Genomic DNA, 25,702 nt, shown 5'->3' with positions numbered 1-25,702 from the left:
TTGGGTATGGTAAATAAAACCGCAGGAATATTAACTTTAATCATAGAGACTCTGATTTCCTATCATAAAGGTGACTTTCACAGTCACAGCTCTTACTGCCTAATGCTGGATTCCGTATGTGCTACCTAGTGATATGCTGATACAAAACTTGCTTTCCATAAAAGAACTGTATCTGAAGAACAAATGCATTTGGGTGAGCTGTCCTGTAACTGTTTATAGTGTGCAACCAGTGTTCCTGCATTGTCATGGCACCAACATAAACTGGCAGTGAAACCCAGGACGTAAAATCCTGCCCCTTTTTCATCTGGATAGTGTCACTGCAGCTGGTGGCATGACTCATGTGAGCAAGGTGACTAAGACTTGGCCCTTGAATTTACATTCCTGCAGGGTAGCTTCTGTTACATAAGTTGCCTGTGTAGACGTGTAAGCTGTAATCAACTATTTAAATGAAAAGAGCTTAAAAGAGCAGTAAGATGCCAAATGCTTGGCAGTATTCTGAATAGTAGCTCAGCTTAATTGTACAAGTGAAAAGCATTACACTGGAAAATGCCCTAGTTTCTCACTCTGCTCCCTCCCTCCCACAAAGCTTTCCATAGGCTGAAGGGAGGCTTCGGCAATTGGCTTTCTTAATCACAAGGAGATACAGATACTTGAACTAACTGCCTGAGCTGGGGGTGAATTTTATGCAGTACCAAGCACATTAAGTACAGTTAATTATGAGCATACCCCAGCCATAAAGAGCTAACAAAAGTTGTTAGTGTTCTAGAGGGCTGCGGTGAAAAGGGAGTGCAAAAATGATAGTTAATCTATTTTTTAATTTTTATTTTTCAGGTCAATAAGACATTTACAGGAGGCTTCAGCAACAGATGGGAAAGGCAAGTAATCTGTAACTTTTTTCTGGTTTATGCTACATGCCATAAGAGAATGCTAGAATTTCAAACATGTGATGCTGATTTAAAATATGTAAACTAAAACTGTAAATATATGCTATGTTATCATAGCACTGCTGATTTTCCTCAGTGGGCTTGTGGGAATGACTTTTGGAAAATAACCTTTTTCCTGTATTGCTTTGGCTATCAGAACTCATACGTGGAACTCATTCTCTTATACTTGCACAGCTCTTGGTGCTCCAGCTACACATGACACTTAGAGCAAATCATCTTGACAGATTTGCTGCCTTTTCTCACTCAAGTGTTCAGAAGCAGAACTAGAAATAAATTCCAGAATTGCTGACTGTTAGTCAAAATAGACCCCGTTATTTCAATTTCTGCAGAAATCTGTTCCTGCCAGAATAGAGGGAAACAAACCTCATTATGAAACAAAACGTAAATTGCCATTCAATGTAACACGGCTCTTGACTTGTCCGTGTTTGTACAGCAGCTTAAAGGGCTGCTTGTGTAAAGTCAAGTTATGTTTATTATAGCAGTGAAAAAGAGATGATATATGGAAAGCCAGCCCAAATATGGTTTCTGTAGCATGTGCTTTTCCTGCCTCATCCACTCATTTCTTCTGAATTAGTTCCTTAGTTGGCCACAGATGCAAGCCACCGAGCATAGCACTGGCTTCCTTGGAAGCAGGCAGCCATTTCAATGTTCTGGCATTTGATGGCTTACTCTTCTTGAAATCTTTATTTGTAGAAGGTCCTTTGTTGGCAGCATCCTTTCAACTCAGTCTTATCCCCTAACTCTTGTCTCTCCTTTCTGGAGATAGCCTCCTAGGTCTGGATACTTCTTCCAGTTGTTTCCTGGCATCCACGGACGCACTTGTATTTCAGTGCAGATTGCCTCTGTGGCTTAGTAGGTGAAGTGTAAGGCTGGGTACTGAACTCAGCTCTGTGCAGACCACAGATTAGGTCTTCTCTTGCTATCTGTTAAATGAAACAGTAATGAAGGTGAGCCCAGCATTGTTTTGTTGAGGGTTTTTTAACAACTTTGAATCTCGAAAACCCCAGCTATCCACACAAAAAAACCCCACCCCAAACCTAAAAGGGGGAAAATATTAATTTCTAATAGAAACCAATGTACAAGAGGTTAGTGTTGATAATGTAATGTGAATGTTATTGGTAGCTTTCTTATTAGTGTGTTCACATGGGTTCAGTGACATTCACTGATGAATTTGTTTTACCTTGTCCACTGAGCATACGTTATGGAGTATTTATGCTCTTACCAAGTCTGCCTAAATTTAGACTGCTCTTTGAAGCAGTTTCTTCCTTCTGAACTGAGAACTTTGCATGTGTAAGGCCTGGTTCTTAGCTAAAGCCACTGTGTGTGACTGCAAATAGAGGTCAGCTTTCCTGTAGCTAAGGCAGAGCTGCAGGGTGGCAGTGGAGCCTGTGACTGTTCCAACACCAGGCACTGGGTAGCTAGTGTACATAACTGAGATGTGAAACCTCTAGATCTGTGTGGCCTCAGGTGATTACCCCGTGCCTACCTTGCACTTGATAGTTCTTATCGCAAGATGGTGCTATGGAGTTTGCTTAACTTCAAAACCTATTGAGTGAAGGAGAAAAGGTGGCCAACATCAAGGGTGTTCAGCATAAAGACTGGACCTGTCCACTGTTTGTCATAATGGGTGGAATCCCAGATCTGAGTAAACCCAAGCAGTTCTGAAGGATATGCTGTAGTGTTTAATGGAGGTGAAAGAAAATTGTGATACAAGGAGAGCTGGTTGTGTCTTTATAGCTAGTCAGTGCTAGGCACAATATCCCTTAAGGACTGTTCTTAGTCCTCCTGGTTTTGCTGTTCTCCACGGTAACGGCACTTTTTATCATGAATGTTGCTTGTGGATCACCTACTACTGTTAGCACAGTTTACCTACTGATGTTACCATCTGGTTGTACAGATCCTGCAAGCTGTGTGTTGAGAGGGACTTAGCAGCTGTGTTATCCCACAGTAATAATAAAAGAATAGCTAAGGAAAAAATTTTCAGGGGAAACACTGCGTAGGCTGGCAGTAGATTATGGCCAGGACAGCCACAGTGCTGGGACTCACTTGTGAAATACAGCACGGTTAGAGTATTTAGAGGCTGTTGATAGGAGCCCATGGGGAGCAAGGGAATAGCAATGTCATGCCAGAAGCAGAATGTTACCTAATGATGTCATGCTGCTAGTGTGCCTGGTTGAGAAAACCAAAAGTGATTTGGTTGCACTGTAATAAGGTAAAATCATTCATGTTAGGCTTATCAACAAATAGTCTTGACTAGAAGCCCATGTTCTTAACACTAAGCTTCCCTTGGGAGCCCTGTTCTGTAGTGGTGCTGCATGCTGTCTTAGCTTCTCATAAAAAAAAAAAATTAGGACCAGTGCTAACCCTTAAAATCACCAGTGCTTTTTTTCCCCAGATGAAGATAGTTTTCTCCTGAAGTGGTGAAAACCACTGGATCTTTTCATATGCAGTTTAACTGCTGCACTGCCTGTCCTGTGGTTAGAGTGGTCTGAATCTTGTGCAGACAGTTCTGGTTGGACTGCCTATTGCTTGCTAGGATTTATTGTCTAGTATTACCTTAAAGGCTGCTTTCCCTGTTCTCTCATGCAGACTTCATTAACTTATAGTGTTTCTTGGGGAATTATATACTATAAATTCAATAGCTGTTTTTCCTGGTGCTGAGTCTTCTGGTGACATTCTTGCTGGTGAGGAAGACCTAAGGTAAATTATTTTTTGCTTCCTTGCATCTGTTAGAACTAACAACTCTAGGACTTCATGGCTCTGTGTCCTGGTGGTGTTTCCTCTCTTGTCCTCTTCCAGCTACTTCACAACTTGTTTATTAGATAGCACTCCCTTGGGTCAAGCACAGCCATGACTGCGGTGTGACTAAATTAGAAAGGAAGCCAAAGCTGGTCAGAGTACCAGTCTTCTAGTCTTACAGCTGTGCTTGCCATAGGCTTTTGTGTTAGCAATGTACAATTATTAAAAAGGCTTGTTATAAGTAGCAGAGATTTGGATGGTCATTTAAATTTGATATATTTTTAAGATTTTTCTAAAGTGGAAAAGCTAGAGGAATGGATCTAAAGCCGTAATTTTCCAGGGAGACCTTATGTGCACAGGATTGTGGATTGCTAGTGAAGAGTAGGCATGGCACAGTGATACAGCTGAGTTTGAACTGCCTGATTGTTTGCTTTTTTCCCTTGAAGGTGATCTTTAAAGCAAAATATCTGACCTACACAGGCTTCTTATCTTGCACAGCAGTGGGTGTAAACATCTCATTTTTAGAAGATTTTTTCTTCCCCTTTTAAAACCCTCACCTTTAGACTTAAGCAAGTGCCTAGCTGCAGCTCTTAGGTCTGTCACTATCTTTCAGATGGAGCAGTGATATCTGTCCATTTCTAGATCTGCATTGCAAATATCTTGCAGATTTAAGGAAATCAGTCTTGCAAACTGAGCTGGAATTGGGCTGGAAAGCTGCTTGACTACTGCTACCATGTCATGATTTAATCTGGCCAGCAGCTAAAACAACCACATAGCCACTTACTCTCCCCCAGTAGGATGGGGGAGAGAATAATAAAGGAAAAAAAGTAAAACTTGTGGGTTGAGATAAAGACAGTTTAATATGACCGAAAAGGAACATGATAATGATAAAAGAATATACATAACAAGTGATGCACAGCACAATTTCTCACCACCTGAAGTTGATGCTCAGCTAGCTTCCGAGCCACACCACCTCTCAGCCCACCCCCCGGTTATATATGGAGCATGATGTCATATGGTATGGAATATCCCTTTGGCCAGTTTGGGGCAGCTGTCCTGGCCGTGCCCCCTCCCAGCTTCTTGGACACCCCCACCTTCTCATTGGTGGGGCAGTATGAGAAGCTGAAAAGTCCTTGATTGCTTGTCAGCAACTAAAATACTAGTGTGTTATCAATGTTATTCTCATCCTAAATCCAAAACACAGCACTGTACCAGCTGCTAGGAAAAAAATTAACTGTATCCCTGCTGAAACCAGGACATGGCATCATGAGAAAAGGAAGAGAGGGAGTATGTTGCAGTAAAACTACCTTTTGCCTTTTTGAAACTCAAAGTTCTTGGTCACTGGACCTCTCAAGTGTCATAACCCACTCTTGTGTATCATGTCATCTGTTTGAGGGAGGAATGGAGGGCTGGAAGCACCACTGCAGTTTTTCGTTCTGCTTGTACGTTTGTGTGTGTGATGAGAGATGTGAAACTCAGTGCAGTCTGATCACGAACAGTTAGCTATTTTCCTGAAGCACTGCAGCATGTCATAGTTGGCTGCAGAATTAGGGGAAATACATTGCAGTGTGTAGCTCCCAGGCAACATTCCCTGTGTGTTGTGCAGTGGGCAAATGATGATTAATGCTTTCATGCTTGCCCCCATGTCAGGAAAAACCATTTGCTGTATTCAGTGTCTTCCTGCTTCTGTACCATGAAAACGCTGTGACCAAAGAGCCTGGTCCTGTGTGGTGCAGAACACCCTCTGCTTAGGTGAGCTCAGCAGACGCTGGAGGCGATGGCTCCATGGAGACCCATGTTAAAACACCTCCACAGCTCTCCAGTGAGGAGGAGGGGGTAGCGCAGGGGTAAACGTGCTCGAGGCAGTACAAGAGCATTTCAAACCTTGAGATGAAGCTTGGCGATTTCAGTGTTGAGACCTCAATGGATAGCACTGGAGAGTTGGGAAATGTTGAGAAATGCAAATAGAGACATGAAACAGGCCTATGATGTTCCAGTGTACTGCTTCCAGGCGCCCTAGATAGCTATCCAGGATTGATGTAGCAATTACGTGTTGGAGATACGTTGCTTATCCTGTACTTTGGACATTCTTCTTACCCTGGTGGGAAACTTTTGTGCCAAATGGCTAATGGGTTTTAGAATATTCAAGAGTAACTAGTCTGTGCCACCTTCTCGGGCATGACACTCAGAGCTGCTGTATCTGTTTGCTTGACCCCTCCTTTCTGTTACACGAGTGCTTTTAAGCGGAGTGCTGCTGTAGAGATTATAGAGCCATACTTAGAGTTAGTCTGGAGTTGCTTTTTGAGGTCTAGATCTACATGTGTACCTGCATTCCTGGGGCAGGGGGAGAACAGAAAACTTCCCTTTACCATTTGGCAATGGTACACAGGTTGCATCTCAAATGCACCAGAGTTAGTATAGCACCTGTAGCATAGCAGAAATACTCATAGCTGTACTTTAGCATGTTCACTCAAGATGCGTTATGGTTTGCCTTTACATACGGTATTGTCTGGACTCGAGCTCCCTATGCCCTCAGCTGCAGTCATCTTATTGTTGCATACGTATTCTAAAAAGGTCAGATTTATTCATCAAAAAGCTATCATCTGATGTGCAAGGCTATAGTAGATGGTCTGACTTTCTTTTTTTACTATCCTATAGGCTGCCTCAGCATTTGAAATTAGCACAGAGGGCAATCTGAAAAAGAGACTGATTTACCAAAGTACTGTGGTATGCTATGTTTTGATCAATGCAGATCAGGCTATTGCAGGCACAGACTCTTAAAGTAAATGGTGATAGAGAGGGGAAACTGAGGAAAGCAAGGTATAGATGTTATAAACCTTTCTTGGAGGATAACTTTTATCTTTTTAATTACTCTGCGAAAGAGGTGGAACGCAAGTATGAATTCATTTGTAAAACCTTTGGTAGAAAGTATCTACTTTTTTTCCTTCCCCCCCTGCCCCCTACTCTGCAGTTAAGTACTGTTCCTTGAAGAATGGGTAAATTTATGTTTCAAGTATGATAGCCAACCTTTACTGCATGCTGTGATTGCTGTGTTATCACAGCTTTACAGGTTGAGGCTGCAAGTTATTCAAGTTGTAAGTGACAGCTGCTGGCCTTGTCTCTCTCCTTCCAGTGTCTGGACTGCCAGGCTAAGGTGAATCAAAGTCTTAAGTCTCGCTATGCTGGACACTTTAAGTGTTACTGCTTGGAGAACATTCAGCCTGTGAAAAAGTAATTCACAGGCTGCTGATGCCAAGCAATGATCATTTTAGACTTTCTCCAGAACAGTGTGTGCTGTAGCTTTGAGTTGTTTAAAAAAAAAAAAAAAAAAAGAAAACTAGCAGAATTTTATAGACATGCATTAATACTGACTTTAGTATCTGATAGTGACGGGAAGTGTTCCTGAAGTTGAGGCAGCTAGAGGAGAGCACCTAGTTGTGATAAATAAGCAAGCCAGCTTCCAGAGATGGCTCTTCAGTCTTTTTATTTGGTGGTGGTTGTCTTTTTTCCTCCCTTCACCCTTCTTTTCCATGCTCAGCCATTCTAGATACCTGGATGTACCAACTTATGACACTTTGGTATTGATTATCATGATGAGTAGGTGAGAACTTGAGCCGTGCTCCATCAGTTAGGAGAGGTGGCATTGTGACACTTCAGTTGGCAGCCAGATCTTTGGCTTCATATCCTTTCCTCCTATGCAATTCATGAATCCAAGAGAACTGACTCCCCAGCTCACTCAGTTGTTGACTGTGAAGCATTGATGGACCGGCAGTTTGAATCACAGCTGTTGAGTTGGTGTTCCTTTAGCTACAAAGCCTGGAAATTCTCATGGCCTGTCATTGCACCAGTTGGTGGCAGTTCTTGAAGATGAATGCATTGAGTTCAAAATAGATCCTTCTGTGTACAAACCGGTATGTGGTAAATCACAAGATCTTTGTGGTCACACTTAATGTAACTGTCCTTTAAATAGGACAATGTTGCTTCCCTGCTTCACAATTTAACGAGCTTGTCCTCTATATTTACACGGCTTAATCTTCTCCAACTGTATTATGAAAAGCTTTTAACATTAGGTTATCTGGTAGAGCACTAGACCCGTGAAAATTCATAAGTTTTTGCTATTTATATGTGGGGAAACTAGCTTTTGTGAGGGATGGAAATAAGGGAGAAGTAGCTAAACCAATGTCTCTGGGCTGATTTAGCTACCAAGGATTTAGAGTCTTGTTCTAGCAGTTCCAAGTCTTGCCATCTGTTGCCTAGTGAAGTGCTCTCCAGCTTGCTGGTACTCCACAGATGCAAGTCTAGAGTTTGGGCATTGCTTTGTGACTCCAGAACTGTATATTGCAAAGTAGATGCTATTCTATGTTCTGTGTTTATATTGCAGTCCAGAAGGGAGCATCGTCCCAAACCTGAAAGCTAGTGTTCCTCTGACATACTGTGCTGTAAGATAGCCCCCACAAGCAGAGTCTTACCCAAAGCCAGCCCAATCCAACTGGTGTTTGGACGAGTGCACAGTATGAGGTTTAGCTGCATGGTGTTCCCTCACAAATAAGGCTTGCTTTTTTCCTCTTGAGCTCTGGCTCTGCTTTTTCTTACTGATGTGCCCTGTGCTCTGTCAAAAGTTAAACATACCGTTTGGAAATGTGTAGAAGCCACTAGTCAGCACTAAATCAAAACTACTCTTAGCTTGGTTTTATCTACCTGTCAGTTGGTTTATGTCTTGTATTAGGTGGTGTTGTTACAGTACATCTGCTAGTGGAGGGTTTGTATCTGTCTCGAGGTGTCCATAGCTTTCAGTGGTTCTCCTGGAACGCTGAAAGTCAGTTTAAAAGTGACTCTTTAGATTACCCAAAGTGGGTATATAGCAGAATGTTGTCTGTCTTCACTGTAACTTATGTAGTGGGAACCTACAACAAGTTATTTTGAGTGATGTGTTTGACACTACCTTTCCATCAGAAAAGCTTCACTTTTTTGTCGCAAGTGAAGCATTTTTTTGGTAGGTATTAGCCTTCCTCTTCCTGATGTGTAATACTCTATTTTGCACTGTTGCGAACCTGGAAGACCTTATGTGCACATACATGCAGCCTTTTATAAATCTGCTTTTTGCAGTGGGTGATTTCTGTGAGGGAATGCAGGTGATGTTAAGCACAATATGTTGCACTTCCATATCTGATGTAAAAAAAATATAAGGAGGGAGTACTAGTAAGTATGTGGCAGTATTTTCTAACTGGCATCTTGTGTTCATTGGCTCTAAACTGCATCTCTGTAGGCTGTCAACATATCTTGGACTCTTGCCTCTCCTGCTGTCACAAAAGCACCAGGGGTCTGTATTTGTAATCCTGTTGCACCTCTAAAGTCTGACTCTCAAACCAGAGTTGACAGCTGTTACATCTGTTGTTGACCTCTGCTCGTTCACATGAATATCTGCTGTGTTCCTCGAGCTGATGTAATCTGTCCAATCACGCAGGTTAGCCTGGGGCCTTAGCTTACACAGTTTGTGACCTGAAACACATGCATTTGCTGTGAGAACTATTTAGTATGAATTGCCATTTCACTTGTAAGTTGTGACTGAGCCATGAATGATAGAGGATACTGTGTAGATGTTAAAATATTCCTGCTGCGGTTCAACAAGATGCAGTGGTTCCCACAGCTGTGGTTACCTCAAAGTTGATTAGGTCAGCTGAAGACACAGAGCAGGTCAGGAGTAATCAAGAAAAGACGTGGACTTTCTAGGAAGCAACGTAAGTGACATGACCTGTATAGCAGGAGTGAGGTGACAGTACGTAGTTGGCTACATACAGGTAAGTATTAAAGTAAGGCTCTATATTGCAGAGTGCGTGCATATGAAGTTTAGTCTAAAAGTGATCTCACGGAGTTGCCTTTTTAAGATAATTCTCCCTAGCCTAGGAGTCGTCCAGTATGTAGACAAGTCAGACTGGCACTCCTCACAGCGCCCAATGGGCGGTGGGACAAACCCTTCTAGTCTGGTATTACCTGAGCCTAGTTTTGATCACTTGTCTGCTCTGTAGGCAAGCATCAAAAGAAACTGTCTCACTTTAACACTTTTCTGATGGACTTTTGTGTTCTCTTGATAGCTGCCATTAACCTAGCAAAGCTGAAGCTTTTCAGACATTACTATGTTATGGTGAGTAAAACACATGAATGCATGCATGCAGAGCGCTTAGAAGTCATTCAAGCCTTTTGTGGTTTACTTGTTGGAAGCTACTATAGCTGGTGGATGTGGTGAAGATGTTCCTAGTTCTGTGGCAGTGCTGTACTCTGGCATCTTGCTCAACTGGGTTACAATCCTCAAAGCAGCTTCCCTTCTTTTCCTAGTGGTTGCGTTCTTCTGTCTATCTTTAAATTGGTTCCAGCTATTTGTAACGCTTACTAATTTCCTCTGGAGACAGCTTGAGCTGCCAGTTGAATTGATGGGCTTGTATAACGTACTGTAAACTTGCTAAAAATTAAACTTGGGACCAAATGGTGCCTTGAGATGCATGTATGCTGTTTCTGATTAAGTCAGTGGGAGCCATGAGCATACCTCCCAAGAGAGCATAGCTGCCTTAATGGTTTCCAATGGCCTCATTTCAGACTTTAAGTGATAAGAGTAATAAATTATAATTGTGGTTCTTGGAGTTCTACAGAACTCTAACACTTAAAGTATTTTCCTTCTGTAACTTAAATATGTTAGCAGTAGCTTGAGTCATTTGTACGTTCAACAAGCATTAGAGCCCTCAGTCTGTATCTTCCATGTTTATCAAGGAGCATAATAAGGCTAATCTGATATGATGAGTTGTCTGGGAATTGCTTGAGCTATTTCTCTGGAAAAAGAGGTTCTATAAGGATGGTGCTATTCTCATCATGCTTTCTCCTTTTCCTTCCCAGATTGTGTGTTACATTTACTTCACACAGATCATTGCAATTCTCATAAAGATTGCTGTTCCGTTCCAGTGGAAATGGCTGTACCAGGTATTTGCCAACAAAGAAAACACATCAATTCCTTGATTATTTTTTCTTACTATTCTTTAAATATAACTGCACAAAAAAAAAAAATCCATAAATTGTTTCTCATGTTGTACTAGAACATCTCAAAGCACAGTGCTGCACCCTGTCTCCTCCTGATTTTTATCATTGATGTGCCTAAGGTGGCAGGAATATATTTTTAGTTTTGTGTTTGTCCAGCAAGGCTGCTGGATTATACATGAGATGTCTGGAAGTAATTGCATTATTGATTTTTAGTCTTTCAATTTAAGAATGTCTGAAGGAAATTAATCAAGAACATACAAAGGAGGAGAAAAAAGTCAGGTTTGCCCTGTGTACTTGAGGCCCCAGGGAGCCAGTGAAATAGGCTTTCACTCTTCCATCTACAGGCTTTATTTGCCTAGTGACTTTTAAATACTTGGTTTCTTAACATATAATCCAAGTAACTGTGCAGGGAGTCTTTGGAATACATTAACTGTTGAAAATACCAAACAACGTAGGGATGATTATTCCCCCCCCCCCCCGCCTCATTTAAAAGCCAAGTCTTGCTGTAGTTATTTAAAAGCACTAGAGTGATGGCTAGAACTGTACCTGTATTTAAAGTGACAGGGAAAGCTGAAAGAACAAAGGGCTTGACAGCCTTTAGCCTCGAATTGATGATAACAGGATAGGAATTGCTTTGTTATTTCTACTATGACACATGTTTCTTGGCCATTAAATCTGGAACCTTGTGAATGAGGAGAAATCATAGAATCATAGCATGGTTTGGGTTGGAAGGGACCTCAAAGATCATCTAGTTCCAACCCCCCTGCTGCGGGCAGGGACACCCTCCACTAGACCACGTTGCCCAAAGCCTCATCCAACCTGGTCTTAAACACTTCCAGGGATGGGGCCTCCACAACGTCTCTGGGCAACCTGTGCCAGTGCCTCACCACTCTAACAGTAAAGAATTTCTTTCTAACATCTAATCTAAATCGACCCTCCTTCAGCGTGAACCCATTACCCCTTGTCCTATCACTACACTCCCTGATAAACAGTCCCTCACCATCTTTCCTGTAGGCCCCTTCAGGTACTGGTAAGCCGCAATTAGATCTCCCTGGAGCCGCCTTTTCTCCAGGCTGAACAATCCCAACTCTCTCAGCCTGTCCTCATCGGAGAGGTGCTCCAGCCCTCTGATCAGCTTCGTGGCCCTCCTCTGGACTTGCTCCAACAGCTCAATGTCTCTCCTGTACTGGGGCCCCCAGAGCTGGACGCAGTACTCCAGGTGGGGTCTCACCAGAGCGGAGTAGAGGGGCAGGATCACCTCCCTTGACCTGCTGGTCACGCCTCTTTTGATGCAGCCCAGGACGCGGTTGGCTTTCTGGGCTGCAAGCGCACACTGCTGGCTCATGTTGAGCTTCTCATCAATCAATACCCCCAAGTCCTTCTCCTGGGGGCTGCTTTGAATCCATTCCTCGCCCAGCCTATGGTTGTGCTTGGGATTGCACTGGCCCACGTGCAGGACCTTGCACTTGGCCTTGTTGAACTTTATGCGGTTCACACAGGCCCACCTTTCCAGCCTGTCAAGGTCCCTCTGGATGGCATCCCTTCCATCCAGTGTGTCCACCACACCACACAGCTTGGTGTCATCGGCAAACTTGCTGAGGGTGCACTCGATCTCGTTGTCCATGTTGCCAACAAAGATGTTGAACAGTGCCGGTCCCAGACTGTGAAGTTCTGAACATGTTTGACCATGACAGGACTGAACTTCAGTCTTGTGTTTTTACTTGCAGCTGTTGGATGAGATGGCCACACTTGTGTTCTTTGTCCTCACTGGGTACAAGTTCCGTCCAGCATCAGACAACCCTTATCTACAGCTTTCTCAAGATGATGAGGATGACTTGGAGATGGAAGCTGTGTAAGAACCCCTCCCCTCTCCCTTTTTTGCCTCTTCACTTGATTTGAGAAAACTAATGGTTTAAAAACAGTTTAATCTCTCTAAATCCTTCTTTGAAAAAGATCTGCCTACACGTTTAAAGATGAGGCGTCTGTTCGGTGTGTGTTAAACTACCAGAGAGATTTGTGGTATACATAGGAGCATCTGAGCTGGATATTGCAGTAGTGTGGAATAAGCTGATAAAGCTTCTCACGGGGCAAAAAGATATGCATGAAAATACCAAGTAAAAAAAGGTTCTATATTTAATCTGTGGTGCTGAACACAATGAGCCTTACGGATTGTCATTAATGCTTCATATTTAAAAACAAACAAACAAATAACAAAAAAACAAACTACCAATCTACAGAATATGAATGAATGTGGTGTATGGTCACTTCTACCTTGAAGCTCAGCCTGTAGCTTTGCAGAAATTTATCTTAAGTAATGCTGAGCTGAGGAGAGGTGGATTTTTACCAATACTCCACTGTTCTATTGCTTGCTGCTAAACCGTGAGACACCACAAATGCAGCAGGACCTGAGAGAAATTATAAAGTGGGGCTCAGCCCTAAGTCCCTATCACTTTCTTTGCAGTGGTTTTCTGAAGACTTAGAAAATGAGTGACATTTCTTAATCTATAATAGAAACTGCCCTAAGAAATTCAGCATGCTAGAAGTGTTGAATACAGCTATAATTGCCACAGACTCTGTTGCCTTAATAGGAGCTGAGCTAACCTAATCTCCTTAGTAGTTCCACATTTCATGCATAATTGCAATTCGTGTACAGGTTCCGAAGCCTGTTCCTAAGAGTTTTTTTTAAAGTTTGGCAAATCTCCTTTACCTGATCTTGGGTGAAATGAATCAATGCTCCAATCTTTAATTGCAGGAGCAAAAAAAAAAAAAAGTCAGAATGTGTTCGCCCTCATAGACACTAAAAAGAAATGGACCTTATTGGGAAATTGTTACAAGGAGGTTTGAGGTAGAATACAGCCTGAAATGTCCTGCAAGGAGTTTAATTTCTCAGAAATGTCTCCAGTAACAAAGATCATATTTCTGAATGCTTAGTTATTTTTGCTTTGGATCCGTAAAATCTGTCACTGTTGCTAGCAGAATCCAACTAGTGGGTAGTGACCCTAAAATCACTGTCACTTAAAAATGTTTCAATGGTTTATGTAAGAAGTTGGCTTCAGTTTGGGAGCTGGTAAATAAGCATCCACATTAGGAGGGCACTGTCTGAACTGGAAGCTGTGGCAGGACTAGTGATTGTACAGAATAGAGCTTTTTTCCTACAAGATTGCCTCTTTAGAGTGAATTTCAGCTTTGCATGATGTGCTTAATGAATTTTTACTTGGGGTTTTTTTAGGACTAATAATATGATACCTTTCACATGTAGTAATTTCAGTAAATTGGAGAAGCTGTGAAATTTAAGAGAACCTGCCAGGAATAAGTTGGAGAAAGTTTAATGAACTAATTAAGTGATTTACATTGTGCCATAGTGAAATAGACATTACTAGAAAAATGAGGATCAGAATTCCTTGTGAGCCTTCTCCTAGTAAGGCATTTTGCTCTCTGCCTTGGGAATTTCCATTGTTGTGCCTTGTGGGTTTGTTCCCCTTAGCCTTGCTTGAATTTTTCTCATCTGATTCACCAGAAGTTTTACTCCCATTTGGGCACTTGGCAGGGTATAATCTGTTAGAGAGTCTTGTTCTTCCTTCCCCAGCTGCATCATGGAGGTTAAGTTTGCACATTTTTGAAAATCGTGGTGTATACACATTCTGTGACAAGTGAAGCACTGCAATGAAAGTGTATTAAATTTCTTGTTCACTTGGTGTTGCTGGTCCTATTTTTGATTTTATAAATATTAAATGTTGTTTCTGTGAGGGGAAAAATACCAAGGCTTATTTGAGCAAGTGACTAAGTGCCTGACAGCATCCTGACTAACCATTGTATGAGTGTGTTTTGTTTTTCATGTGATAAATACACACTTGTCTTCAGAGGCTATGGCAGCAGTTAAAAGTCTGCAAACTTCAAACTTCATGGTGGTGTTCCATGTCTTATTGCCAGGTTGTATGGTGGTTTTCCTCTCCCAGAGGGTTTTTGTTAAAATCAGGCTCTTTAAAACCTCTGCTGCAGAAGCATTCAGTTTCTTTAGACTTAACATTTCTATAAGCCAAGGGAGGGGAGAGCTGTGAGGTCACCAAGCCTGTTTTCCAGGCTTGCTTGTCATCCAGCAAAAAATGGGACATTTTAAGTGCAGCTCACTAGCTTATGCCTGTTTAATTGCAGTGCAAAATAGACAAAGCTCATTCTGACAGTAAATGTAAATGTTGTTAAGGACAGTGTAGAAATGTGCGAAGTTTCAAGAAAAATCCAAGGACTAGGTGCCTATGACAGAAGCAACATAAGGCACAAATCCCCCTCTAAATTCTTGTAACTCAGAAATGAAACTTAAATCAAGAACAAGCAAAGGTAACACGTAGCAAGTCCTTTCAACTAACATGCCTCTATCCTGGGAGAAAGCATCCACAAATGTTATAGGACTTTCCTTCGGTTATACCAGACTCAATAGAAGCTGTCCTGATGGAGAGGAGAGTGTGACTAAACCTGAAGTAAGGACCAGTCTGTCCTTTTTCAAGTAGGGTCAATAGCCATTCACCATCAACAAAGTGACTTTCTGTGTATTCTGCACTGGGCAGCCTTTTGAGCCCGTTCTGTCAGTATGTGGGCTTGTCACTGACAGTTTGTTAAAGTACTCTGAAAAGGTGCAGCCACGCTTGGCAGAAAGAGTTGTCAGGTTTCCAGTCCTAATGCCATTTCTGGGGCATGAACGCAGAAATATAAACAGTGCAGTAGATGTGGTGGGGTGAAGAAGGGGAAAATCAGTAGTTTTGGGGTTGATGGTTTTTTGTACTCTTGCAGTAAGTTATTTCACTAGCTCAGTCAGTTTGCTTTAAATGTTAGGTACCAAAGTGCTCTTCTACGGATCTTGGGTCGAGAATAATGTTCATACATGCATGTGGGGCTAAGATATTTCCACTGGAGGAGGAATTGCAGGAAAGCCATTAGTGATTTTGTTCTCAATTCAATAAATCCATCTTGCTGGGTGCATGGAGACTAATGTTGTTTTTCCTTAACACCCAAACCAGCCTCAACATAATGAACTGTTGTGGTAACGCTGACCTACCTTTGCTTATGCCTTGGGATCTGGAGTTTCTCACTGTATCATGAGGCAGCCTATTCTGTGCTGAGACATGAAGTCCTGGTTGGTTGCTTTTTTCTCTGCTTTCTCTCAGGTTATGCTTCACAGCAGACTGATTCATGACACTCTGCATTAGAAGTGATTTTCTTCACCTAACACATCTGTCCCATGCAAAGATCAGCTTTTTTGCTCAATGTCTGATCTGTTTTCACTCCAATTTGCAGTAGTTTGTAAAGTCTGGCTGCTGCCAGTATCAGAGTGTTTCTTGTTGGGATGATAAAACAAAGCCAACAGGAGACGTGACAGCTGAGACCCACCACTGCAGAGGGCTGAAAATGCTTCTGAATTTTTAGCGTTCTCTTGATACCTTAATACAATGTAGGGGAGGAAGAAAAGTATGAAACTTCCGCAGCACTGTGCTATGGGGTGCTCAGGGAACTCCTTTTGTGACAGGTATCCCTCTGACAGCCACAAAAACTTATCTGGAAAGAGATGGTTTAATGAGAAGGATTTGTTGTGTTTTAGCTGCTGCTAGTTTGTGGGGTAGAAATGCAGTTCAGCAGACTGCAGGTGAGGAACGCTTACCTGAAGCATTGCAGGTCAGAACTGAAGTCTTGAGACTGCTCAGAGGACTAGAATGAGAATTGTGGTGTGCTAGGTCTTAGTGCCGATACCCTTATTTTACTGGACGCTAAAACATGTTGGCTGAACTGATGTTGAGAGGGAGAGGAATTGCCTGTTGTACCCGAACAATCTGGGAAAATGAGGACGTGAGAGCTATGCGATACGCTTGTCCTGAGACAAGAACAGTGCTCATCAGATGGTCTTTAACTTTTTGCTGTTGAGGAATCCACCCCAAGATCTTTCCCCATTCTTTGCTATTGTTGCAGGGTGGGGACAGTAAATGGCCTCTCTGGTTATGAATGACACTTGACCTGGCTGCAATTTCAGTGTGTAACTGTTTGTCCTTCACCTCCATGAAAGTGGCTCATTCCCTCTTAGCCCTAACCTCTGATCATATTTTTTGTCATCATCTTGGTGTGTAATGTGTTTGTAATTGTATTGAAGTGCAGTACTAAAATCTAGACTGCATGCCAGGTGGGATCTTACTAGCTGTGAGTCAAGCGTTAGGACTACTTTGGTGTCATGCATATGCAAAACACGTCTATGTATACCAGTGTGTCTGCTGTTGTGTTGCTATGTTAGTGGCTCATTTTTGGTTTGTAGTCCATTGTAATCTTCAGCTCCTCCCTGAAGAATTGATATAGCCCCTTACTCTGTAATTTCAAAGTTTATTTCTGAAGAGTAAACTTTGTGGTTGTTTTGCTGCATTGTCCCATATTTTTCAGACCATTACTTTGATTTGCCAGAATGTTTCTGCATTCTAGTCCTGTTCTCAAATATGTAGCTCTTAGTGTCTTCTGCAGATTTAATAATTAAGTTCTCTATTCCATTACCCAGGCAATTACTGAAAATATTGAGTAGAAGTGAACCCAGGACAGACCTCTCTGGAAACACACTCAATGTTCTTTCATTTTTGACAGGAAACCATTAAGTACATCTCAATACATGCTTTTCCAATTAGTTATGTATCTACTTTGATGGTTTTGTCTAGCTCATGTTTCCCCAGATTTTTTCCTATGTGACTATGGGAAAACCTCTGTCAACAGGGAGAACTTAAAAGATCTACATGTTCTCTGTGCTGATATGCTAGATGTCATTTCCTCCAGGCAAATGTTTCTTATTTCCATCTTTCTCCTTTAAGCAACTTGCTTGCTTTTTCTCCCTTCTGGTTTTTTTTTAATATCAATAAAGTTGCTATTTGATCTGTACTCTTCTGACCTATTCCCTTAAGCACAAGCTTATCTAGCCCCACTTAGTGTCTGAACCACTGACAGTAGCAGCACTGCCACTGCTAGAGTCACTGAATGCAACAGTGTGAGCAAATTATTTTTACAGTAGATGAACAGAAGCTGATATATAACATGGAACTAAGGGCATTATCAGAAGAGTGTATCTGAAGATTACTACTTCTGTTGGGTGATACTGTGAAAAAGTTGTTAGCTAGTCTGATCAAATAAAGTATTCTTACATGGTAAACAGCAGGTGAAAGCACACAAAGGCTGACAGCAGCATCTTTGAACAGGGTGGTTTTATGTATGCTTCCAGGCATCCCTTGTGAATGCCTTGAGCTATTGGCACTCTTACTTTCAACATCCAAAATAACCTTAGTAGCACATTTGTGGGGAAAAAAAATACCTGTATGGAATGAGAATAGTATTGTGGTAGAGAATAAACCAAATGTCTTGTGCATGCAAATAGCTTGCTATGTATAGTGACAGAGAAAGCTGCTGGGCTGAGGAGCTTGTTGGATAGCCAAGGTAGTTCCAAGAGGAGTGGTGCTGTTCTGGCTGGATAAGCGGTTCAGTCTGCCTAATGTTTGAATGGTATTATGAGGCTTTATAGTTCAATGGTCAGACTGCCATGACAAATCCAGACTTGGATGGTATAAAAAGGATGACCTCTCCTCTGTTTTGTTGCTGTTCATTGAGTATTTTTACTATTAAGAGGAGTTGGTGTGCATTAAGCTAATAAGGTTCGTTTGGGGCACTGTCCACCGCATATGCATTTGTATAATACATTGTACCTATTAAAAGCATTGCAAATGCAGATGAAAGTCTTTAATGCACAGAATTAAGGGTGTTCAGCTGCATAGCAAAAGGGTTTTTAAGCAAGCTGCTCAAACTTCAGCAAATAAACACCTGATTTAACTGTTTAACTATCCCACTATCTTTCTTCAAGTACAAGCAAGTACTATTTGCTGGTTTAGTTTAATGATAGATGGGGAGGGCCTTGAGACTCTCAAGGACTGTGGCCTTGCTTCCAATGTCCAGCAGCATTGTGTCCAAGATGATACCTGGCCTGCAAAACAGTAGCAATAGGAGAGACCAAACACAAGACTGCTAAGTCTTGGTAAAGAGACACTCAAGGAGTTACTTGATATGTGCAGGAAGACAAGCATGGGCTATTGGTGAAATGGATGTTACAGTTCAAGTTCTGTTCTCTGATGTTTCTCCCTTCTCTTCCAGGGTGACGACTTCTGGAGTAATGGAGGGCATGAAGAAGGTCAAGAAAGTGGTGAATGGTTCAGCAGAGCCACGGGGCGAGTGGGAAAGCACGGCATGATGGACTGGATTAAGGCAGCACTTTCAGAGAAACTTTTTTAATTTATTAATATTACTCTCTGGAAAGGGAGCAACTAGCACTTCCCAACACTGAAACTGCAGTGTAGGGTGTGTCTAGGGGGAGCAAAGCAGTGTGGAAATATAACTATTCCTCTGATCATAAGAAAATGGGATCTCTTGGTACCTGCAAGGAGTGTGAAGCTTTCCTAGGGATTTTGGGTAGCTTATTCTTTTTTCCCCTTTCTGGATTGGTTAGGTATTCTGAACTGTTTGCAGTTGGGTTCTTCAGAATGTGTAATACTAATGTGAAGAGAGACCTTTAGTGTGTATGTAAAGTATATATTTTATATAATGCGCATATATATACACACTTGCTATGTAACATGTATGCTGGGAATTACAAAGCGTGTCAGAATGTGGGAAAAGAAGATAAAAGATGTAAGTATTCTTTTTTCTTTTTTAAACCCTCCTTTTGGCTTGGACAAAACATTGCAAAACAAACGAATAGAAACAACTGCAGTTATTTGAGAGACTAAATGGGGTATTGGATCAGACGAATTCTGCCACTACTGACATCGGTGGGAAAGTTGATAAAGATCTTCTTGTCTTATCCACACAGGTATCCACTTCAGTGTGTCAGGTTTTAAAATATATTGCCACACAGAAAGCAAGTGACTGTTCTCCATTAAAAGCACTAGCCCATAGTGCAATAACTGTTAATGTAAATTCTCCACTGTTGGAGTTGCTCTTGATTCGCGCCCACCTGACAAGAAGTACACAAGAAGTGTAAGACTGATGCTTGCTTTTTAGGGGTCTGCCATGCTATCTTAAACATTTAAATTCAAGCTGTTACCCAGAGCACTTTGATCTGCTTTGTAAAATATTTGCAAGGTATTTCGAAAGACACTCCTTTCTGGCACAGTATAAACAGTACCAGAATCTCCAGTGGAAGTCTGTCTAGCAAATGTACTGCAGCAAAAGCCTCAGGTTCACTGTTATCCTGAGTTACTTGGCCTCTCTGGATGGCTACTTGTACCTCTCTGGCTATGTGTAGGATTAACGATATTGCTATTCGAGATGAGCTGGACTGGTCAAAATGGTATTGCTGCCAAAACCAGGTAACTGCAGCTTCCAGTCCTAAATAGTTTTTTGTCAGAAAAGATTATGACCAGAACATTCGATGTAGGGGAATAAGGAAGTCTTAACTATTAGCTGCAAACTTGCAGCGGAGTCTTTAGAGACATGTTACAAATGCCATGTGCGTTTTACCTGTAGTACTCTGCTATTGTTAGTAAAGCAAGCTGGTGTCCATAGCTGTAGTAGTAAGGCATAGCAAATGATTGTTATTTTGGGGGAGGATGGAAGTGGTTCACTGATGTAAATGAGGACAAGCTTTAAGAAAAATAAATCAAGTATAACTCACCGACCCACTGAAGCCTTAATATTCACGTAGAGACACTGACGTATGGTGCTGTCGAGCAAAGTGCTTCTGTCAGTGTGACAGGGATAGGCATCATCACAGAGCTTTGGATGTGCCAACATCTCTTACAAACTCACTTAGGGATTACTTTTTTGACTGAAGGAGCTACATCTCTGGGGTGCAACTGATTAGAGGACTATTAGCCACTAGGGGTTTTTTATTCTTTAACTTTAGAAGGGGGATTTTTTTTTTTGTTTGAACCTTGAGCCACTTCATCGTTCTTGAACAAGGATTGTAGAGCTCTTAAATGAGCAGTCCGTACCAAGACTTGCTGTGTGAAAAGCAGCATTGTTTGTTTCGGTTGCCACTTCTTTTCCAAGATACTGGTTCTGTGCATCATGGAAATGGTAGAAATGAATCTACCTGCTTAAACGTGGAACTGGTTTCTCCTCAGATAAAGCACAAGACTAACCCTCTTCTCTCAATAGAGTCCTCTTCTGTGGTTTCCTCCTCAGCTGTAACTGCAATAGTAATTGCAGCAGTGATGATTTTACTTTTGCTGTCATTGTTTTGCAAAGATACAGTTGTAGTGAAAACAGAGAAGCCTAGACAACTAGAAAGGCTGTTAGGTGACTTATGAGCCTTCTAGGCCTTCTGTATGAGGAAATATTCTGCATATTAAGTAGCCGAGGTGTGAGAAATTGGATTTTAAACACACATAGGCAGTCCCAGTTCATCATACACTTAAATAGACTACCTGAAAAACTCATCCTGTTGCTCTTTGCACTGTTACTCTGTCCCTGTGGAAATGTCCCTGTCTGCATCCAGAGGGCTGAAACAGGCTGTAAACCTTGTTCAGAGTAGTCTGCTGGAGGCTTGAAGCCTGTCACTGAAGTAGGTAAAGGATAAGGATTTGCTGTCAGGAATAGAAGTGCAGTAACAGTGTTAATCCAGACACAATGCATCTTAAAACCTGTTAATACCTTTTGCGAATGAGATGTGAAACTTTGGGTGTGGCGTTTCACCCAAAAACACGAGGGGCTGTGCTGGGATCCCAGCAGGGCTGAGCTGGTTCCAAACAGCTGCTATTCCGTACCTCAGCATCAGTGGAGCTGCTGATCTGGCAAGTGCTTTTACCTTAGTCTCAGGTTTCTTTTTTTATATGCACTTTTTTGCAAAAGTTGCTCATGGTGTAGGTTTTATCTGCCAAGTCCCTGGCTCACTAGTCAAAGGCCACTTGTTTTGGCCCAAAAAGCCATGGCAATACTCTGAAAGTGTTTTAGAAGAGCTGTTTCCAAGTTCAGACCTGAGCTGCAGCAGTCAGCTCTGCAACCAACTTCAGATTGCGCTTGGTGTGGGATGCTAACCAGCAGTACACCAGTCACCAGACAGACCTAAACATTAGTGAAGAAAACGAATGTGGATGTACAAGTCAAACCAGAGTGACGGAAGGTTGTTACTGCAGCCATTTCCAAAGTGCATTTCCACTTTTTCTGGTGGAATTCCTTGGAGCAGTCTTGCGGGGTTGTGTGATGGATGGGACGGTAGCTGGGATGTTGGAGTATGGCAAGGATGGCTGCAGCTGTGATCGTCAGGCAGCACAGTGTGTGCTGCACCACAAAGCATCAAAGGGAGGGCTTACTCCCTCCCCCTTCCTCCCCAGGCGAACCCACATCTGCCCGACTGGCGAGTGCATGACTATTGCTAGTAAAAAGTAGCAGCTTAGAGCTCACCAGGCAGGATAATCGCAGTGCTTGCCTTTCAGATGCTGACGGCTGTCTATCTGGTAGGAGGCTCTGCCTTTCACAGGGAGGGAAGATAGAAGAGCTGCTTGTGGCTTACACATCATTTTGGGATGCAGCCTTACTTTCTGCCTTTTACTGAAGCGAGCAACTAAACCAATCACACTGCGAGTACACAGCGGTGTAATGACAGGAGTCATGGAAAGGCAGGTCTGGTGCGATTCAGAATAAACGGGTTTGAATACGTTCATGTATGTTGCTGCAATGGAGTACTCAGCACCCCCTGCAGGTAAAAATGAGGTTGGTTCAGTCTTCAGTTGCAGTGCAGGTTATGCCCCGATAAATCCCTATTGATGATGACATGCAAACGCTACTGATGCACTCTTCCTTCCTACTATATCTGTTCAGCAAGCTGTCTTCCATAGGAAACTTCCTTGCAGTGCAACTGCCAGACTCTTGCGTTCTTCAGGCTTGAAAATGTTTTCCTTGATGGTTCATCAAAAGACGTACTAAAAGAAAGCAAGACATAATGGGGTCATTTGGAACATTGCTGCCGCCCGCTCAAAATGTAGCGGTTCGAGTTGAAGAAGCCACATGCTGTCCTATTAAGATGCTCTTTCATGTTGTCATCTAACTCAGCACGTCATGATCAGTGCAGTGCATTGTTCAGTGTTTCTCTCCAGCTGAGTGCCCTGTTCCTGGATTTCCATGCTGGCATACCCTGGGAGCATGTTGTAAAAATTTGCTGCATTGCAGTATTTTGTCTTGGAGCTAGTAATGTGGAAGATGTATATATTATTTTTTTTTTAAGCTAAGTGGACTCTCTAGCGCAAGTTTGTATCCACCACATATCCTCAAGCACCGTACCATTCCTTCTGGCCATGAAAGGGCATGTCCTAATCACTCCAGCGTGCACTTTTGGTCTAAGTCCAAAGGAAGACTTTTAGTATGTTAAGTCTCTTTATTTTCCTTACAGTGTGCTCCTCTTAGAGAAGAGAAATGCAGTCTGGCCAGTGACAATCAAATTCACGAGAAAGGGTGGGGTTTTTTTTGTAGTCTATTTGAAAATTGCCCATCTGCATTTGAAGCAAATACTGGGTATTTGTATGCTCAGGTAGTAGCGCAGGTACTGAAGGGATGGAAATCCTTCCTCCTTCGGTCTACCTGGTTTGTCGTCTTCAGTTTGACCTGTCATGATAGCTAACAGACTGCTGTTACTTTAAAGTAAATGTATTTTTTTAATTTGATGTTATGACCTCCAATCATAAAATGTTCCCCCATTTTTCACCTTTGTAAAAAGTGCATGGAGCTGTGGTCTGCAGTAGGTGGAAGGTACAGTGATATTTGAAATATAACGGGACTTAGACTGTCTAAAACCTGTGACCTTGGGTGTAACTTCAGAAACCTGAATGTTTAATGAAATCTGAGGTGGTGCTGCCCAGAGGCACTTGACCAGTGGTTCTTTGTGTTCCCTGGGGTTGATTTGCTGCAAAACGTTGTTCTAAATTGGATTAATCTGGCTTTTCTCATAGCTGCTGGGTATGATGCTGGTTTGGGCTTATTAATCACTTTTACTTAGCAATATTGGGAAGGTGTGTATTTTCCCCCTTGTAGTTTCTTGTTTGGATACAGCAACGATCCTGTAAGAACTGCGTATGTTATGTACTTGCAAGTGACTGGAACAGGATTTAAGAAAAATACTGAGATACTCACTTATATGTAAAGCGATGGTACTGGAAGAAGGTGGCTGAGAAAAGAGTCACTCCTTGTAGGTTGACTGGCTGAAGAACCCATTTATGTTTGGACTGCAGCAATCCTGTAGAAAGGATAATTCTTAATAAATATTTCCCTGTGGGATTTCACTTGACGTTCTGCTCTCTGTGTATTAAAGTAGAGCTTGACTTCCACATTATCAGAAGTACTTCTTCGTCTTGTAGCTAGGGTGCTGGAGCGTTGGGCTGGTACCTGCTCTGTCAAAACAGAGTATGGGTCTAAATAGCTTCCCTTTTCCTTTAGTAACTATTAATAATTAATTCTAGATCCTCTTGTGTCATTAAGCAGCTGAAGGGCACCTTGTACAATGTAGCTCTGAATTCATTTAGTAAATGACCTCCAAAAGAACCAAAAGACTTTCCCTGTACAGCAAGGTCCAGTTCCAGGGGTTTTGGTGACTTGTAAATATCCTGTTCTTCAGTTCATGTTCAGATGTACAAATGGATTTTTTCAGTATTTTTTTAAACTTTATTAAAAGAACAACAAACAGTATTTGAAGAGAAGCAAGGTAGATACAAATCAGGATGGTCTGTGTAACTTGGTTTCCCTGCTGTGATGCAAACCTATAAAATAAAGATTGACTAGAAAGAAGTTTAATGCATCTCACTTTCTGCTTCTGAACTGCTAGCAACCAAGGTGACCCATTGATCCTAAAGTCTGCATTTCCCCAAGCCTGACTTCCACTTGCAGCCTTTACAGGGTCACGGATACAGGCCCAAATCACAAAAATCTTGTGTACCTGTCATCTATGGGAAGAGCTTTCCTGCAGTGACCCACAGCGGGGTTTGCTGAGCTGCCTTTCCTGGACCCGCAGTTCCTTGAGGTACTACAGTTGTGCTTGTATGTGCCCAGCTCCTCTTCCTGTGGTGTGAGCTGAACTTCTGCGGTGGTTTGTGGAATGGGAGGGTTTCTCGCTGCCTTGCAGTCCCAGGCAAACGCATCCAGGGCTTGCTGCTGCTAGCATGTTGTGGGCTGGTTCTGCAGGGCTTGGTGTCAGCTTGCCATGCAAGGGAGGTCAAGGAGCTGGTGCTGTGAATCAGATGGTGACCAGATACAAATTTAGGGTAGAATCCTGTATTTAAAGTAATATCCTTTGTGGATCTGGCCACGTTATCTCAAAGGGGCAAGTCCTTGACCTGCTTGTTTTAGACTAGACTGAGGGTGATTTGGGATTTTTGTAGTTCTCTTTCCGAGATGTTGGGATGTAACCACGGGTTGGAATTCTGCAAACTGGTTGGGTCAGCAGGGATGAGGAGAGCAAAGTATTTCTGCGAAGTGCTCTTCCTGATAAGCCCCCGCCCCTCAAAGGCGTATGTCCTTCATCACAAAATGTAGGTCTTCATGATGTTTCTCACAGTTTAGCCTGTAGTTCTCATCCTACCACAGAGGGGTAATGCCAAAAATAGCCTGTGTTCTCTACCCTGCAAATCCCAAACAGCCAGTTCTGCATTGCCAGAAGCTTTTGGGTGGGTGGTGTTTTACCAGGGAACTAAATTATAAAAAGTACGTGGGTCTTGGACTCACTAATACCCTGCTGTAGAATAAAACAAACTTCATGTGATGAAGGTGATGGTTGGTTGGTGTAAATGCACGACACTGCAGTGGAGGTAACTGCACTGGGCCAAAACCAGCTCGGCTGTAATGAAAAGTGAAACCCTAGGGGAGGGTTGTGTAGAGTGGGACTAAATTGGGGGAAGATTCACTTGAGATTGAGACCAAGTGTGGGTTACATGGGAAAAAATCTTGATTTGTGATGATCCTCTCCAGGGAGAGACAAAAAAAGTTCCTAATAGCAACAGAGCTCTTAG

General features: G+C 42.3%; 1 protein-coding gene across 2 annotated transcripts in view; it reads left to right on the top strand.

Moving 5' to 3' along the window:
• The window catches only part of GPR107 (G protein-coupled receptor 107), a 41,378-nt gene extending 16,893 nt beyond the window's left edge, over window positions 1-24,485 (top strand). The window contains exons 14-18 of one of the 2 annotated variants that reach the window (XM_075772639.1): window positions 832-875; window positions 9,776-9,825; window positions 10,569-10,652; window positions 12,437-12,561; window positions 18,864-24,485. In XM_075772639.1, coding sequence (XP_075628754.1) covers window positions 832-875; window positions 9,776-9,825; window positions 10,569-10,652; window positions 12,437-12,561; window positions 18,864-18,960 — 400 coding nt within the window. In that variant the 3' untranslated portion in view covers window positions 18,961-24,485. Of the gene's footprint in view, window positions 1-831; window positions 876-8,949; window positions 9,143-9,775; window positions 9,826-10,568; window positions 10,653-12,436; window positions 12,562-18,863 lie in introns of those variants that run through there. The other variant, XM_075772640.1, reaches the window with a different exon arrangement.
• The last annotated feature ends 1,217 nt before the right edge of the window (window positions 24,486-25,702 follow it).

This window comes from Balearica regulorum, chromosome 20 (genome assembly GCF_011004875.1).
Source record: "Balearica regulorum gibbericeps isolate bBalReg1 chromosome 20, bBalReg1.pri, whole genome shotgun sequence".
Lineage (NCBI taxonomy): Eukaryota > Metazoa > Chordata > Aves > Gruiformes > Gruidae > Balearica > Balearica regulorum.
This window is presented reverse-complemented; position numbering and strand designations above follow the sequence as displayed.